Here is a 15,828-nt window from a genome sequence, read left to right on the forward strand (position 1 = left end):
GTCACTCACCTCTCAGTATCTGCCTCTTCTCTCTCTCTCTCTCTCTCTCTCTCTCTCTCTCTCTCTCTCTCTCTCTCTCTCCCTCTCCTCTCTCTCTCCCTCTCTCTCTCCCTCTCTGCCTCCCTCCCCTATACATTTCAGGAGTTGGGTTCAATCATCCAAAGTATGAGAGAGAGATTGAGTGTTGTGAGATCTACTCATGGCCATTCAGTGGCCATACCTAGGGTGGAAGCACCTCTGATGGGTGCCAAGGAAAGTAGAACTATCCCTCTTATCCAACTAGACTGATGATCCACAGTTTCTATTCATTCAACAAACATTCAGTAAGTACCTACTGTGTGCCAGACTATAAAAACAGTACAAAGCAATCTCCACCCTTAAGGAACTGATGTTCCATTAGAGAAAAACCACACACACACACACACACACACACACACACACACACACACACACATACAAATTATACTTTGTTGTTTTTCATTCTTCTTTACCGTAGAGGACTGATGACATCATGGGGTGATGTCTTAAACACTTGGAAGGAGAAGACCTTAGGAACTGTGAATTCAGAACTGGACATGTGTGGGAGGTGACTCTGGGCTTGACCTTTGAAGGAAATAAGAGATTGTACAGGGCAGAGGTGAGAGGCAAGATGGTTAATTTGTTTAGAAAGGAACATGTGTGAGAGGGATTAATGTGAAATGTGGCTGGAGTTAGAAGGTGAAGGCATTTAAGGCCCAATAGAGGGATGTGCATTTTATCCTAGAGCAAGAATGACGTGCTTTGGGAAGGTCAATGGGAGTACTGGAATGGTATGGACTGAAAGGGAGATCCTGGAGGCTGGGGATACTGCCATAGTCTAAGGAGGGGGGGTAGAGATGAGGGTTTGAATTTACTTGGTAGCCATGAGAGAGAAGGGGATGAATGTGAGAGATATCACACAGTTAGAACTGACAAGGTTTGGTCCCTGATTGGATGGGAGGGATGGGACAAAGTAGCTAAGTGTCTGGGATGACTCTGAGTGAGTAAGCTTGGCCAACATGAAGAGATGGCAGTGTCTTTAACATCACTGACAATGATCTTCTCCACTTGCAGGGATATTGAGTAGAGTTCTGTGGGTCAGGACACATCTCAATGAGGACAAGATCTCATTTTTAGGTTACTTTCTTCTGCCACTGGACATGAACCTACCAACCTTACTACAGATATGAGCTGCTGGCCAGGTGAGGACATGGACGATATAATGTAGATGGGTCAGTGTGGCCCAAACCCATGGAGGGACAAACAGAGCCCAACAATGATCCTCCCAGCAGGGGTAGACACAGTCAACTTTCCAACAGAGGGTCAGTACGTCATCAATGATCACATAGCTGCTAGATAAACATGCCACTGTCCTCTGCCTGGCTGCTCTGCCCTCCAGACCTCCTGACATTGCCATCTGCTCTGTCACTGCTAATGACTCCCAGGGAAAGACTCTGCCACTGAAATCTCTATTTTATAGGTGATGAATCTGAGTCTTGGAGAGCTCACGTGACTCACCCTTGGCCATGCAGGTCAACTAGTAAGAGTCTCAGGTGGGATTTGAACCCAGATGTCCTGAGGCCAAGTCCAGCATAAAGTCTACTATATCATGATACCTTGTTGTATGTATAAACTATTTTTCATTAAAAAAATTAACAAGTATGTATTTCCTCTTTCCAACTTCTCCCTTTCAATCAAGAAGAAAAACTTGTAACAAATATGCAGGGAGGAGTAAAGCAAATTCTTCCTTTGTCTATGTCCCAAAATGTATGTCCCATTCTATACTCTGGGTCTACCACCTTTTGGTCAAGTACATGAAAGCTTAAAGTTAATGTTATTTATGGTTTGCTTAGAAAATATTCTTAAAATGTGTGCTTCCACATCACCAACCTAAGAGCCAAACTGTCCCATCTGCCTGTTAGGATTATTTTTTGGGGGGGAGGGTCCTCTGAGCATCTTCAGGAAAAACACTTCCCTTGTAGCCACCCTCCCAGCCTCCTTGCCTCACTCACCAGCACAACCAGCTTCTCTCTCAGCCCTTTGATGTCGTCCTTCAGTTTCTGCTCCTTGAGCCTCCACTCAGCCTTGTGCACCTCGCGGCTCAGGTCCCTCTCCGGCCCCGGGGAGTGACGGTTAGCTTCAAGCAGCAAGGCCCGCAGCTCATTCAGACTCCTGGACAGGAAACAGACCAAGATGACTGGTCATGGCCTGGCGTGTCCGTGCCCCCCAGTTGTGGCAGGAGCCCCAACATCCTTGGTCCCTGTACTCATTCATGCAAAAATAATTTCCTGAGAACCAAGTGGATGCTCAGACCTCAGAGAAGGAGGACAAGGTATCATTAGGAATGGGTGATTCAGCTGGGGAGAGACCAACTCAAATAAGACAATTAAAAAACAAGGCAAGAGATGCTCCAGAGAAGGCTTTGCTAAGAGCCACAGAGGAGATAAGAGACAGTCAGGGCTCTAGGATCCCAGAGGATCATGAGATTGTGAAGGGGCTCAGAGACCACTGAGTCTGGCATCCACATTTTACAGAGAAAGCATCTGAGGTCCAAGGCACAGACCTGCCCAAGGTCCAAACTCTCATCATTTTTACAGATGAGGAAACAGAATCATTGAGGGGGAGAAACTTGCCCACAGTCACACAGTTAGGAAGCGTCTGATACTGGATTTGAACTCAGGTCTTCCTGTTTAACCACTACTGGAAGAAACATGATGGACTGATGTAGGCATGGGATGCTTCTTGGAGGAGATGAGATAGGAATCGAGCTTTGAAAGATGGGCAAAAGGCAATGGGAAAGTATTTCAGGCAGGGGGACATGATTAAAGGTTTCCCATATTCCTCATCCTCACAGCTGACATTCACACAATGCTTTAAGGTTTCCAAGATCCTTTCTATATATTATCTCAGTCTGACTTTCATAACTTTGTAAGGGAGGAGCTCCAAGGAAGGAAAACATCACTATGGGCTGGGGTGTAGTCAGGGAGAGCTTCCTGGAGAAGGAGACATTTGAACTGTGTCTGGAACAGTTTCTAAGATGAGAAACATGGGAAGATTTATCTGAACTGATGCAAGGGCAAGGGAGCTGACTGTGATCAGAAAGGATCATGCATGGGCTGCAGACCCAAAGAAAATGGACACCCTCCTTTGTTGGAGAGGTGGGGGCTTGGGGGTGTGGAATATTGTATAACTGTTGGTCTTTTATTTTACTTCTAATGGTGTTTTTGTTGTTGTGACAAGGGAAAATTCACTGGAAAAAGACTTGTGATGTAAAAATGTAAGGCAGAAACAAACCTTTTAAAAAAGGAAAAGAGGATCCACTTAAAAAAAATAAAGGCTGCAAGGGTAGAAAACAGCCCTTTGGAAATGAGTGTGTCATGTAGGAAAGTCTCCCCTGTATTACCGTGGGCTCTCAAATTCCACTAGAGGGCGCCTGAGGCCAAGGACAGAGACTGAGAAAAGAAAGTCATACACTGGACTGAAGGATGGATCCTCCTTCAAATGGATTTCCTGGAGCAGCCCAGAAGGCAGCATGTCCCCTGCGGACAACAGTGAGGGCAGCACCCCAGAGGGTCATCCCAGCCTCACAGGAGCCCTGGGAAGCACAGAGTGCATGGATCCTTTGCTATTCCCATTTTGCAGAAAAGGAAAATAAAGCTCAGGATAGATTGATACTGGGTCTAGAGTCAGGGGATGAGAGTTCAAATCCTGCCTCTGAGACCTGCAACATGCATGACTTTGGGCAAGTCACTTAACATCCTTGGGCCTCAGTTTCCTCATCTGTAAAATGAGGGGGATGGACCTTAGGTCTTTCCCAGCTTCAAATCTATGAGCCTATAAACTTTTACTGTTTCATGACCTTGAGCAAGGAACCTTTCTGGCCCTCAGGTTGTTCTTGTGTAAAATAAGGGGGTTGGACCAGATGGCCTCTGATTTCCCTTTAAGCTCTGGATCTATGATCCTATGTTAGCAAAAAGGGGAAGTGGATAGAATACCAGATCTACCTTCCTTCCTTCCTTCCTTCCTTCCTTCCTTCCTTCCTTCCTTCCTTCCTTCCTTCCTTCCTTCCTTCCTTCCTTCCCTCCCTCCCTCCCTCCCTCCCTCCCTCCCTCCCTCCCTCCTTCCTTCCTTCCTTCCTTCCTTCCTTCCTTCCTTCCTTCCTTCCTTCCTTCCTTCCTTCCTTCCTTCCTTCCTCCCTCTCTCCTTCCTTCTTTTCTCTCTTCCTTCCTCCTCAGAGTCACACTGGATTTGAAATCCTGGGCTCTTTCCACAAGACTGTTTGGCCTCACCAATAGATGGCATGCTCCCCACAGACAGGATGGGTATCGTCCCTCTTGCTGTGCCCTCTTCTCCTAGCCAAGTGCTTAGCAGGGAGCTCTGGCATGGAGCACACCTTGGCATGCGAGCGGGGAGAGTATCTGAGGCAGCTGGGGGTCTCCTGGTCGAGCCCACTCACCGCTCCTTTTTCAGCAGCTCCTGGCTAATGAGCACCAACTGCCCAGAGGCATCATGGGTCTTTCGGGACACAGCCTCTAGCTCAGCTTCTAGCCGCTTCTTCTCCTTCAGGAGGACGTCTGCCTTCTTGTCTCCTGACTTACACTTGCCTTCCAGGGCTGTGGATGAGAAATGCCAGATGTAGGGGTTAAGATGGCCACGAACTGTGGGCCTGGTTCATAGGCCAAGGGTTTAAAGGAGAGCAGATGAGGCCATTCCCTGGGGGGCTGGGCCATCCTTACTTCTCTCTTGGTGGGATTCTAGCTCCCCAGACTTCTCCACCTCCTTGTGAGCCACCTCCCCCCTCCAGTCCCACCCACCCCCACTTTCCAGCTCCCCTGTATAGGTTGTTTTCTTCCTTTGGAATAGAAGCTTCTTAAGGGCAGAGACTTTCTTCTTGCATCTGAAATCCCAAAGCTTAGCACAGTAGCTGGGTCATAGTAAGCCCTTAAATGCTTTACTTATCTACCTACCTACCTACCTACCTACCTACCTACCTACCTACCTACCTACCTATGTACTCATCTTCCTGGTGGTGGGACCAATGTCAAATCCATTCTTTGGCCTCTTGGGGCATCAGCCCTTTCTCCCCTGGGACACAGGACTAACCCCTGTGGGTGGGTCACTGGGGGGATGCTGCTGTTTCTCAGGCAGGTGACAGGAGACAGGAGGACAGGAAAGGACATTGAACACTCTCATTTGGCAGGGGGATGGTTAACACCAATCTAGCAGGCCCTATAGGTCCTTGGCTAAGTAGAACTATTGCCACTTTGGCTTGCTAAAGCTGAAGAAATCTTTCTAAACGTATTTCCTGCCTTCTTAAAATAGTATATTTGATATAATTTCCCTTCTCTGGGGTGACTCCAGATCCCCATGACTAATACCAGTCCCTGCAAAAGCAAAACCCACTTCTGTTCTTCTGTAAAGGCTTCAAAACATTTTTCTACAACAACTCTGTGAGGTGGGCAGCGCCAACGGCATCATCTCTGTTTTATAGATGAAGAAACTGAGTCTTGGAGATGTGGAGTGACTGCCCAAAGTCACTAGTGGGAGTGAGATCGAGGACCCATACCCATGCCTCTCCTCACTTTCGGTCCAGCACTATTTCCAATACATCCCATGGTTTCATAATAGTGATGACCTAATGAAGGTGCCAGGTTTGCTTCTCCACTAAATGGTCCCTACCTGCAATGATTTTTTAATTCCAGCGTCTTCTTTTTCATTGTTTTTCCATTTGGATCATAGGTTCTTAGATTTGGAAAGGACCTCATAGGCCATATAACCAAATCTTCTTATTTTTCAAATAAGGAAACTGAGGACCAGGGAGGTGATAGGCATTGTGCCACAATGTACAGGGAGTAATCAGCAGAGGTGAGATTTGAACCCATTTCCTCCATCTCCAAAGCTACCACATTCACTCCTCTGTCTCTTTGTTAGTTGTTACTTCTTGGTCCATCCATGTACCTCCCTCCCTCTAATTGGTGGCTTCTGCTCAGGTTGTTTTCTTCCATTGGAACAGAAGCTCATTGAAGACAGAGACTTTCTTTCTGTCACTGACAGCCCAGGGGACAAGCCTCTGGGTATTACCTAATCTTCCTATCATCCTATTCTTTGGCACACCCAAAACCCTTAGTCAGTTGGTCCTGCCCCATTCTGAACATGTGACCCTCTGCACATCAGAAGCATCTTAGATACTTTAACGCAATTAAGATCCAAAGCTCTAATGGCAGAATTTCAGGCACCCTGTTAGATGGTGGTGGTGGTTGGGGAGGGAGGGATTCATTGGGACAAGGAGGAAGAAGGGTATTCACGACTGGTTCCAACATGCAACTGGCCACCTAGTGTCATAGGGAAACTTACCACTTACTTGGGCCTTGAGCATCTCGTTCTGTGATACCAAGGACGCCACTTCTTTGTCTCTCTTACTTAGCTTGTCCTGTAAGTCTTTGGGGAGAAGAGAAATGATTCAGGGGAACTGTCATGGCAAATACTCCATGACCTAATGGTCCCCAACAGTTTGTTTGAGTCTGGAAAGCCTGAACCAAAGGGTGAAGACCCATGAAAGATTTCCTAACACGCTGCTCTGCTTGGATTCCCCTTCTACCAAGTTTCTAGCAGTAGCCCCTCCCATTGCCAAATAAATAATAAGAGATTTTCATCCTGACATTTGAAGCTCCCCATAATCTGGTTCCAACCTAGTAGTCGCTACTTCATTTCACACAGTGATCTACATAGAGAGCTGAAAGAGACCTTGGAGGTCACCTCATCCAGTGCCCTCATGTGACAAGAAGTCCTCATTCCAGCCATCCTGGACCATTCACCTTTCCCCTTCTCACGTCTTCCGTTTCCTGTTTTTGGGCCTTTCAGGAGACTGACCCATCATGGTAAACGCTTAATAGACTTTTCTTGAATTGATTCCACAACATTAAGGAGAGTGGGATAATAAATCAATAAATACTTATAAACCCCTCACTATGGGCCATCACCAAATGGAACTGAGCCCTAAATAAAGCTGCTCTCTCCAAGGTTACCAGTGATCTGTCCAATGGCCAATCAAATGGCCTTTTCTTCGTCCACATCCTTCATGACCTCTCTACAGCATTCAGCACTGCTGCACACCTTCTCCTCTTAAATACTCTCCTGAGTTTTCATGATATCACTCTCTCCTGGCTCTCCTTCTATTCCTCTGACTGCTTCATCCCAGTTTTCTGCACTTGTTCTTCATCCATTACCACTGACCATGGGTATCCTCTGATGCTCTGTCCTGGATCCACTTCTCCTTTTTGCTCTATATTATCTCACTGGGTGATCAAATCACCTCCCTTTGGGTTCAACAATCATTTCTCCATGGGTGATTCCCAGACTGATATATTCAGCCATAGTCTATTTCCTGAGCTACAGTCTCACATCATCAACTTCCTTTTGAAGATCTCCAGTTAGAGATCTCAAACAGGCCACTCAAAACTCAGTCACCTTTCCCCCAAAACCCTCTTCCTTCTTTTGAACTTTTCTCTTAATATTGAGGAAACCACCATCTTTCCAACCAACTTTAGGAGCTCTCAACTGGCCATCTCAGCTCTTCACTCTCATTCACCCCATATACCTGATCCATTGCCAAATACTTTCTACTTTAACAACATCTCTCTTATTTCCTCTTCACTCACACAGGCATTAGCCCAGTTCATGCACTCACTGACTCACTTGGACTATTGAAATAGTCTTTGAATTGGACTTTGTGTCAGGTCTCTTCTCACATGAATCCATCCTTCTCTCAGCTGCCAAGCACAGATCTAACTATATTACCTCCCTCTTCTACTCACTTCAGTGGCTCCCTATTACATCCAAGATCAAAGATGGCATCCTCTATTTGTCAACTAAATTTCTTCTCAACTTTTCCCCTTCCTACCTTTCCAGTCTTCTTACACTTGCCTCCCCTCCCCTGACAGTGGAGCTTCCCAATCCCCTCATCCTTTTAGAGCCAGGACTAGGGGTAGGCAACACAGGGCACAATGAAGGCCACCTTTTCATATGATGAGACAGTGCTGTATAATGGTTAGAGAACCAGCCTCAAAAGCCATGAAGACCTAGGTACAATGTCTACTTCTCACACATATGGGCTATGTGACCCTGAACAACAAAAAGACTAAAGGTTGCAAAGAAGGTCCCAGAAATCATTGTGTTTTAGGATTTCACTAAACAGGCAGGAGAGACATTTTAGCTGTAAGAAATGACCCATGAGAGTGCCTTCCAAGAATAGTCATTCCTCAGACTCCAAGCCCCAACATCCAACCCAAGGGGAGGGAAGGAAACAATAGACATCCCCTTACCCTCCATAGTTTGTTTCATTATGATCTTCTCTTCTGAAATGTCATTTGTCTCGATCACCTGAAAGAAATGGTCTTAGTGAGGGGATGTACTCACTTCCTCCTTCTCTGACCTACCAAATCCCGCTTTATTGGAGTCTCCTTAAAACCTGAACAAGTGAAGCACCTGATTAGCCACAGCCTGCGCCATCATAGAGTGAGAACATCTCCTTGGCCATGCACCCCATGGAAGGACTCGAAGGCTGAGCCTCCGATCCCAAGTTAGGATGTTGGACTTCAAGACAGGTTCCAGACCTTTCAGCCCCCCTGGTCACCCTCTTTTGAATGTGCCCATTTCCCTACTTTTTCATATGGCTCAAACTCCTGATTTTATTGGTCTAAGAAATGCACCATGAGGAAACTCCCTCTCCAATGCAAATCAGCAACTTTATGCAATTTCTATTCTGAGCGGGATGTCTGGGGCACTGGAAAGTTGTGACTGGTCCTGGTTTACACAGGTAGTACGTTTTGGAGCTGACTCTTGAACCCAGCTTTCCTGACTTCAATGTCAGCTTTCTACCACATTGGGCTGCTTTTCCCATGGCCTTAAAATGTGATGCCCAGGGCTGAGGTGACCTGATCTGGGCAGAGGACAACATGACTTCCATCTCCCTTATTTTGGACACCAGGATCCTGATAGCATGGTTCAAGATCTCAGCTGTTTTCCTGACTCTCATGTCACCCCGCTGACTTATATTGAACCCGCAACCAATGAAAACATCCAAATCTCCCATCTCCCACCAAAGGTATGCACACACACATATGGATTATTAAGCCAGGTCAATAGACTAGAATTTCCTAAGATTAAAAAGTAAATATAACCTTTCCCAAAACCATACCATGTGAGACCTAGAAATCTACTTTCTCTCTAGGCTTAACCCCTTGAATCTGGAGAGAACTGTAGGACATTATCAAAAACAAGGCTTAGTGCTTGGGTTAATCTTCCTGCCAATGCTCATCATAGAACACCAGAGGGGTGTTCTCAATCTAAGATAGGGGGGATCAGGGTCTGTGAACCAGGAGAGGGTGGTCATGGGACAATGATGAATGAATCACTTTTGTCTGATGGAGAGCCTGCTCAGGGCCAACAGTTGTGTGGGATGCCCAGGAGTTCAGGCCCCTGCCACTGAATTCCACTAAATTGTCCATGGGGCAGATCCTATCTTCCAGGTGATTGTCTGAACGTTCCCCTCACTCCTCTGCATGTAACTCTAACAGATGGATTCCAACAGGATTAAAATCCCTTTAAGTCTTATTTGGGAAATGTAAAACTCAGGGACAAAAATGGAAATGTCTGCCTTATTATGGCCTAGGATGCACCTTGTCTGTCCACATGGGAACACTTCTCTGAGGTGGGCTTTGCTTCTCTCCCTTGGGATTCTGGGGAAAGATTCTGTTTGCTCTATAAAAGCAGCTGAGACATATTTATAGATATCAAAAGGAACATTATAGGAGGAGCTCACTGTATGTAATGTTATTGGAGAGTTAGATCGTAACAAAAATATGGATCGATCTAATCCTGTTTGAAGTAGGCTGAGTGGAAGCCCAAAGTGAATCCTTTTATAATGTGGATTACAGTTGTTCAGTTGTTTTTTAGTTTTGTCCAGTGCCTTGTGACCCTATTTGGGGTTTTCTTGGCAAAGATACTGGAGCACTTTGCCATTTCCTTCTCCAGCCCATCTGACAGATGAAGAAACTGAGGCAAACAGGGTGAAGTGACTTGCCCAGGGTCACACAGCTGGTAAGCATCTGAGGCTGGATTTGAACCAAAGAAGATGAATCTTCCTGACTCCAGGTCCAGCACTCTATGCAATATGATGCCATCTAGTGGGCATAATCACCTCCTAACCAATCTTAAAAGTCAGAGGGGGAAGGGAAGGGAAGGGAAGGGAAGGGAAGAGAAGGGAAGGGAAGGGAGAACTCGAAAAAGATGTGCCTATCTCTCTCCCCCACTGTGTGTGTATTTAGGGGGAAAGGCCCAGTGATTTCAGGGATGTGAAGAACTCCTGATAAGGAACTCTCTCCACCAATGATGATGAGTAAATGTGGTCACTCAGCAAGTCTCATGAAGACACCAAGAGATTTAAGTGTCTTGCCCAGAGACAAACAGTTTGGAAGCATCAGAACATGACCTCAGCCCTCTGGGGTTGGCCCTTAATCCACTAGACCATGAACAGTGACATAACAGAGAGATGGTGAACCTCCCAGTCAGGAAGACCCCATCACACACAGGCTGTGGGACCTGAACAAATCCCTGCCTTCTCTGTACCCCTAGAAGTATGGCTGGCACTGGGAGAAGCTCCTTACTGTGAATTCCCTACTCTGATGGAATGATAATTAAAATGTGTGTGTGTGTGTCTCTGTGCATGTATATGTATACACATACATATATATATATACATGAATATGTATATAAATTATATATCTGTATATAATATGTAGATATTATTCTTAAAGTAAGGCATTCCTTATATTTATCAAGTATATAGGAATGGAATAAAATCTATCGAATTCTATACAATGATGAAATTACAAGTCTTCTCAATATAAGTGTATCTATAAATTAAATATATGTATGTATAATAAAACTATACAGACACTAATTCTCAAAATAGGATGTTTCTTACAGATTTATCAAGTATATAAATGGACTAGGGCCTTAGAAATTCTCTTTTAATTCCATCCCTTCATTTTACAAAGGAGGAACCTGAGATGAGAAGAGGGGAGGGCATTTGTTCAAGGTTGCATAGTAAGTGAGGGCCAGAGCTCATGATAGAATTTATCTCTTCTGACTCTTGATTCAGCATCCTTCCTACTACACTATGCTCAGGTCAGGGGTGGGTGACCAGGGAGAAGAGCAACCCTCACATCAAACAGTATTTATCAGACCCCCTAACTCACTCACTGTAGTGAGTGTTGAGATTGAACATACTCTGGGCCTGATGGATTTGGAGAACAACTTGGGATGTTGGTGAACAGTGTTCATTCTGGGGTTGATTACCTGGGTCTTCTGTCTGTGCCTAGAAGGATGGAGGAGCATGCTCTTTTCCAGACTCTCAAGGTAACCATGATAATTTCAGAACTCCCCAAAGTTCCCCTCTGAGGAAGATCCTTCCCAAGTGGAATTCCAACCAGCCACCAGGGAAGGGAATGTCATTCTTGTTCAGTCTTTTCAATTCCAGAACTGGATGCCCCTGTCACCAAAGAGAATGATTTTGGGTGCATCTCCACCTCATCATTTGTTAAATGAGGAAGCATGCTATAACAAAGAATCCAGGATTGGAATATAGAAACCTTCATTCTCATCCGCAACTAACTAGCTATGTGACCTCAGAGAAGTCATTTTTTGGCCTCTATGAAATGAGGGCATTGGACTGCATGGTGTCAAAAGCAATTTCCAGCTCTGATATTCTGTGGGTTCTACTGTACTAGGTGGTGATAATGTATATAGAGGGAGCTAGATGGCTCAGTGGATAGAGTGCTGGGACTGAAGTCAGGAAGACCTGGGTTCAACTCCAGCCTCGGAAACTAACTGTGTGACCCTGGGGAAGTCACTTACCCTCTGCCTAATTCACTGGAGAAGGAAGTGGCAAACCAGTTTGCTAAGAACCTCCCCCCTCTGCAGATGGGGTCACAAAGTCAGACACAACTGAACAACAATGTATATGTAGGCGGTATCAATACAGCATTTGTCTCTTTCCCAGTCCTCAAAATTACTGGTCACTCTAGGACTCATCTCTTTTTTCCCCTGCCAGGCTCCTACTGGGGATGTATATAATTCTAGCTTCTTGGGGGAACCACAAACTTCAGTAGGAGATATCTCCCATAATGAAAAAGGGGGAGTCAAATATGTGGGTAGGATAAAAGAGACCCCCTCTAGGATTTCTCTGCAAACTCTATTTTCAGCACCATGGAGAGGGTGTCCACAGTTCTGGGTCCAGGCAGGGCTAACAGGAAAATTCAGAAGACCGCTGGTCCTCAGTTCTCTGCTTTAGCTTTTGCATCAGAGTCCAAAATGAGACCTTTGGGGGCTTCTCTTAGCTTTTAAGGGGACACATACAAATGAAGGTGTTATTCAACTCTTAGAACCGACAGAAACTGATGATGTTGCAAATGCAAGTTCCCCATGAGTGGAGGGGCAGCTAGATATAGGATAGACCCCAGAGGGAGTTATGGGGGAGAGTGGAGAGTAGGGAACCATTTTTCATCCTATCCCACAAAATCTGACTGGGTTTACCCAGTGTTTGTCTCATTTGTCTCATTCTTTCTGCTGGGGAGGAAAAAGAGGAAAGGAATTGAGGGAAATGGAAAAATGATTTCATGGTTATTCCCAGAATCCTAGATTTGGAGCTAGAAGGGACCTTGAAGGTCATCTAGTCCAACTCTCTGATTTTTCAGAAGAGAAAATTGAGGCCCAAAGGGGTTAAGTGATTTTTCCCTAGGTCACAAAGGCAGTAAGGGGAAGGGTCGGGATTTAACCCATGATCCATGATTCCAAATCAAGAAGTCTTTCCACAGTATCATGGTAAGTGGCAGCAAACTTCCCTGACTGGAGAAAACCATGGAATTCTGGAACTGGGGAGGACCTTAGAGAGTTTGCACAGTATAGGCGAAAGAGCATGGGTCTCAGTTTCCTCCTCTGTAAAATGAGAGGGTTAGATGAGAAATAGAGGCTTATAGAATTATAGCTCTAAATTGTATAGCTCCTGGCAGGTCTTTTCATCCAAACTTTTCATTCTACTGGTCTCAGTATCCTTCTCTGTAAAACGGGATATTTGGATTAAATTAGTCATACTGAGGTTTCTCCTAGCGCTAAACGTAAGATCATACAAATAGCCACACAAATACTTGTCACCTCTCCCTCTTCCCTCCTCAGAAGACATAGGGAAGCGGAGGAGCAAATCCAGTGGGTAAGCCCACAGGGACCTAGGGGAATGGAATAGAAGCATATTTCCCTTCTGTCTGAGGCCAAGAGAGGGAAAGGACTTGTCCATAATCATACAGGCAAGGAAGCAGCTCTGTGCGGATGGGACCTCAGACCCCAGATACACTGTACCATACCAGAGGCCCCTGAAAAACTGGTTGGCTTTGTGACATCGACTAACTTCCCTCACAATTATAAGAACTATTTCTGGCCCATGGGAGCTTGCATGGTGTAGGTCAAAGGTGTCAAATACATGGTCCATAGGTCACATGTGGCCCATACTATTCCTACATGTGGCCCGAACCAGCTTAAGATGTAATTGGGAAATAGTTAACAAAATAAGTAAGAATACAATCTAGACAGTGTTACATTTTAAAACTAAGTCAACATGAGGTCCTCATGTATGGTCTATTTGAGTTTAAAATCACTGGTGTAGTGAACCATCCTTAGGAGCTTTGCCTGGAAGATATCCTTGGAAGACTTTACCTCAAGACTTACCTTGACACGGTATTGGTTGTATGACCCTAACCTCTTGGTATTCTAGGCAACTGTCTAAAACTCTATGTGGCAGAGAAGGGGCCAATTTGCATTCAAGGAGGGAGTTCCCTCACCTGGGACTTCCACGTACCAAAGAAATTCCAGGTCTGGTCTTTTCCCCTATTTCCAGCCTTGCATCTGTCTTGTCAAACCCACCCCCCAGGCCAGCCCATCAGAAAAAGAAAACAAGAGCACTAGAGCAGCATCCAAGCCTACATCGGAGTGCTGAGAAGAGCAGAGGGATTCCATGGACTGGAGTCTGTTCTCTGTCACCAAGAGTTTTTCCTGTAACCTTTGGATTTCCTGTCTGCTCTGGGCCTCCGTCCTCTGCAGTGCCTCGTAGTCCAACATCTTTTTCTCCGCCAGGGAGATCTGCTCCTTCAGGAAATCGATGGCTTGGGCTTGCTCCTTACACTCTCCGTCCAGCCTGCCGAGCTCTCGGGCCCGCAGCTCAGCATCCCTGCACTGCTCCTTGGCCTCCTGCAGCTCCAGCAGGTGCTGGTCAGACCTGGCTTCCAGCTGTGCCTTCCAGTGCAGGCGCACGTCCTCCAGCTCACTGCGGGCCTGCTCCAGCTTTGCCAGGAGGCTTTCCTTCTCCTTGGCCAGCACAGCGGTCTCGATGTCGTGCTTGGCCCGCAGGTTGCCCAGCTCCAGCTGGTGCTCTAGTTTGATGCTCTCCATCACCGCCTTCAGCTCCACGATCTCCTTGTGCTGGGTGTTGGGGCCCGAGTGGAGGGTGGCCTTCAGGTCCTCCAGAGACTTCTGGTGGTCTGAAGCCAGCGTGTCCAGCTTGGACTTCCAGTTGTCCATCAGCCCCATGTTCTCACTGGTGGCCTGCTGGACTTTGTGCTTTAGCTCCACGATCTCCTGGGCATACTTTTCGTTGGAGGTCTTCAACCTCTCCACCTCCAGCTGGTAGGCCTTAAGGGCCTTCTCATACTTGTCCTTAAGTAGCCCACTCTCCTTGCTGGCCAACAGAAGCTGCTCCCGGAGCCTCAGGGCCTCGGAGGATGGACTGGTATCTGAGGGGTCCGAGGGACCTGTCTGCCGCAGGCACTGCTGGAGCTCCTCGATCTCTCCCCGCCGGAGGCTCAGTTCCTCCTCCAGCTGCAGGATCCTCGACTTCTCCGCCACCGTTGTCATCTGGAAGCAAGAGGGAAGATATGTCAGTTGGGACCTGCCCTGCAGACAGGGTGGAAGGAGGAACGCCAGGGATGATGGGCATTCCTTCCCAGACTGAGGGTCTCCATGATGAGATGGGGAGATTTGTGTGTGTATTCCTCCTAGCTTCCAGCTTTACCCCAGGGTACCAGCTGCCAGACTTGGCAAAGTCAGCCCATTTTCACAACAGGTGTGATGAGTGGGACAAAAGGGAAGCTAAGAGAATTGGGCACTGTCACAGGCTGGGTCTGCTCATGTCTAGAGTCAGCTGCTGTGTCACATAAAGGCAAAAAGGAGGACACATCCAGAGAATGACTTTGCCTCACTTGGTAGATGACCTTTGTCTGAGTACAGAAAAAGCCCAGTATGCAAACGGGTCAGCCCATGTTCAGAGAAATGCTTGACTTCAAACACAGTGCAATTCATTTGTGACCCACTTTTATGGGATAAGGCTAGAAACAATAAATTTTTTTTTAACCTCATCTTGAAAAGAAAAAATAGTAAAATGAATTCCTTATCATTAAGTTAAAAAAAAAACACCCAATAGATTTGCTATTTAACTCCCTGTTTTCCAACTCCAAAATGTCCTCCCCTTTTTGGTGCTTTAACAATTAAGTTCATTTGGAGTTGGGTGCTTTTTAGAATCTCTAAATCAAATCCTTCTTTGCATTTGGGGAACTGCAGCCTGCCAATCTTTAAATGGGCCAAAGCCAGCCAGCCAATCTGCAAATGGGCCATTTCCTGCCTCTTTGCCTTAACTCAAATTTCTGTATGTGTACATACATAATATAGGATCATAGATTTAGAATTCAAAGTTATCTCAGAGTGTAG

General features: G+C 46.1%; 1 protein-coding gene across 3 annotated transcripts in view; it reads right to left on the reverse strand.

The window, feature by feature from the left end:
• Positions 1–15,828, reverse strand: part of CLIP2 (CAP-Gly domain containing linker protein 2) — a 122,002-nt gene that overhangs the window by 12,544 nt on the left and 93,630 nt on the right. For all 3 annotated transcript variants that reach the window (XM_072640174.1, XM_072640173.1, XM_072640175.1), the window contains 5 exons: positions 14,053–14,979; positions 8,340–8,397; positions 6,373–6,456; positions 4,475–4,631; positions 2,031–2,190 (listed from right to left, as the gene is read on the reverse strand). In XM_072640174.1, coding sequence (XP_072496275.1) covers positions 2,031–2,190; positions 4,475–4,631; positions 6,373–6,456; positions 8,340–8,397; positions 14,053–14,979 — 1,386 coding nt within the window. The remainder of the gene's footprint in view (positions 1–2,030; positions 2,191–4,474; positions 4,632–6,372; positions 6,457–8,339; positions 8,398–14,052; positions 14,980–15,828) is intronic.

The sequence above is a fragment of the Notamacropus eugenii genome, chromosome 2 (assembly GCF_028372415.1).
Source record: "Notamacropus eugenii isolate mMacEug1 chromosome 2, mMacEug1.pri_v2, whole genome shotgun sequence".
In the NCBI taxonomy this organism is placed as follows: domain Eukaryota; kingdom Metazoa; phylum Chordata; class Mammalia; order Diprotodontia; family Macropodidae; genus Notamacropus; species Notamacropus eugenii.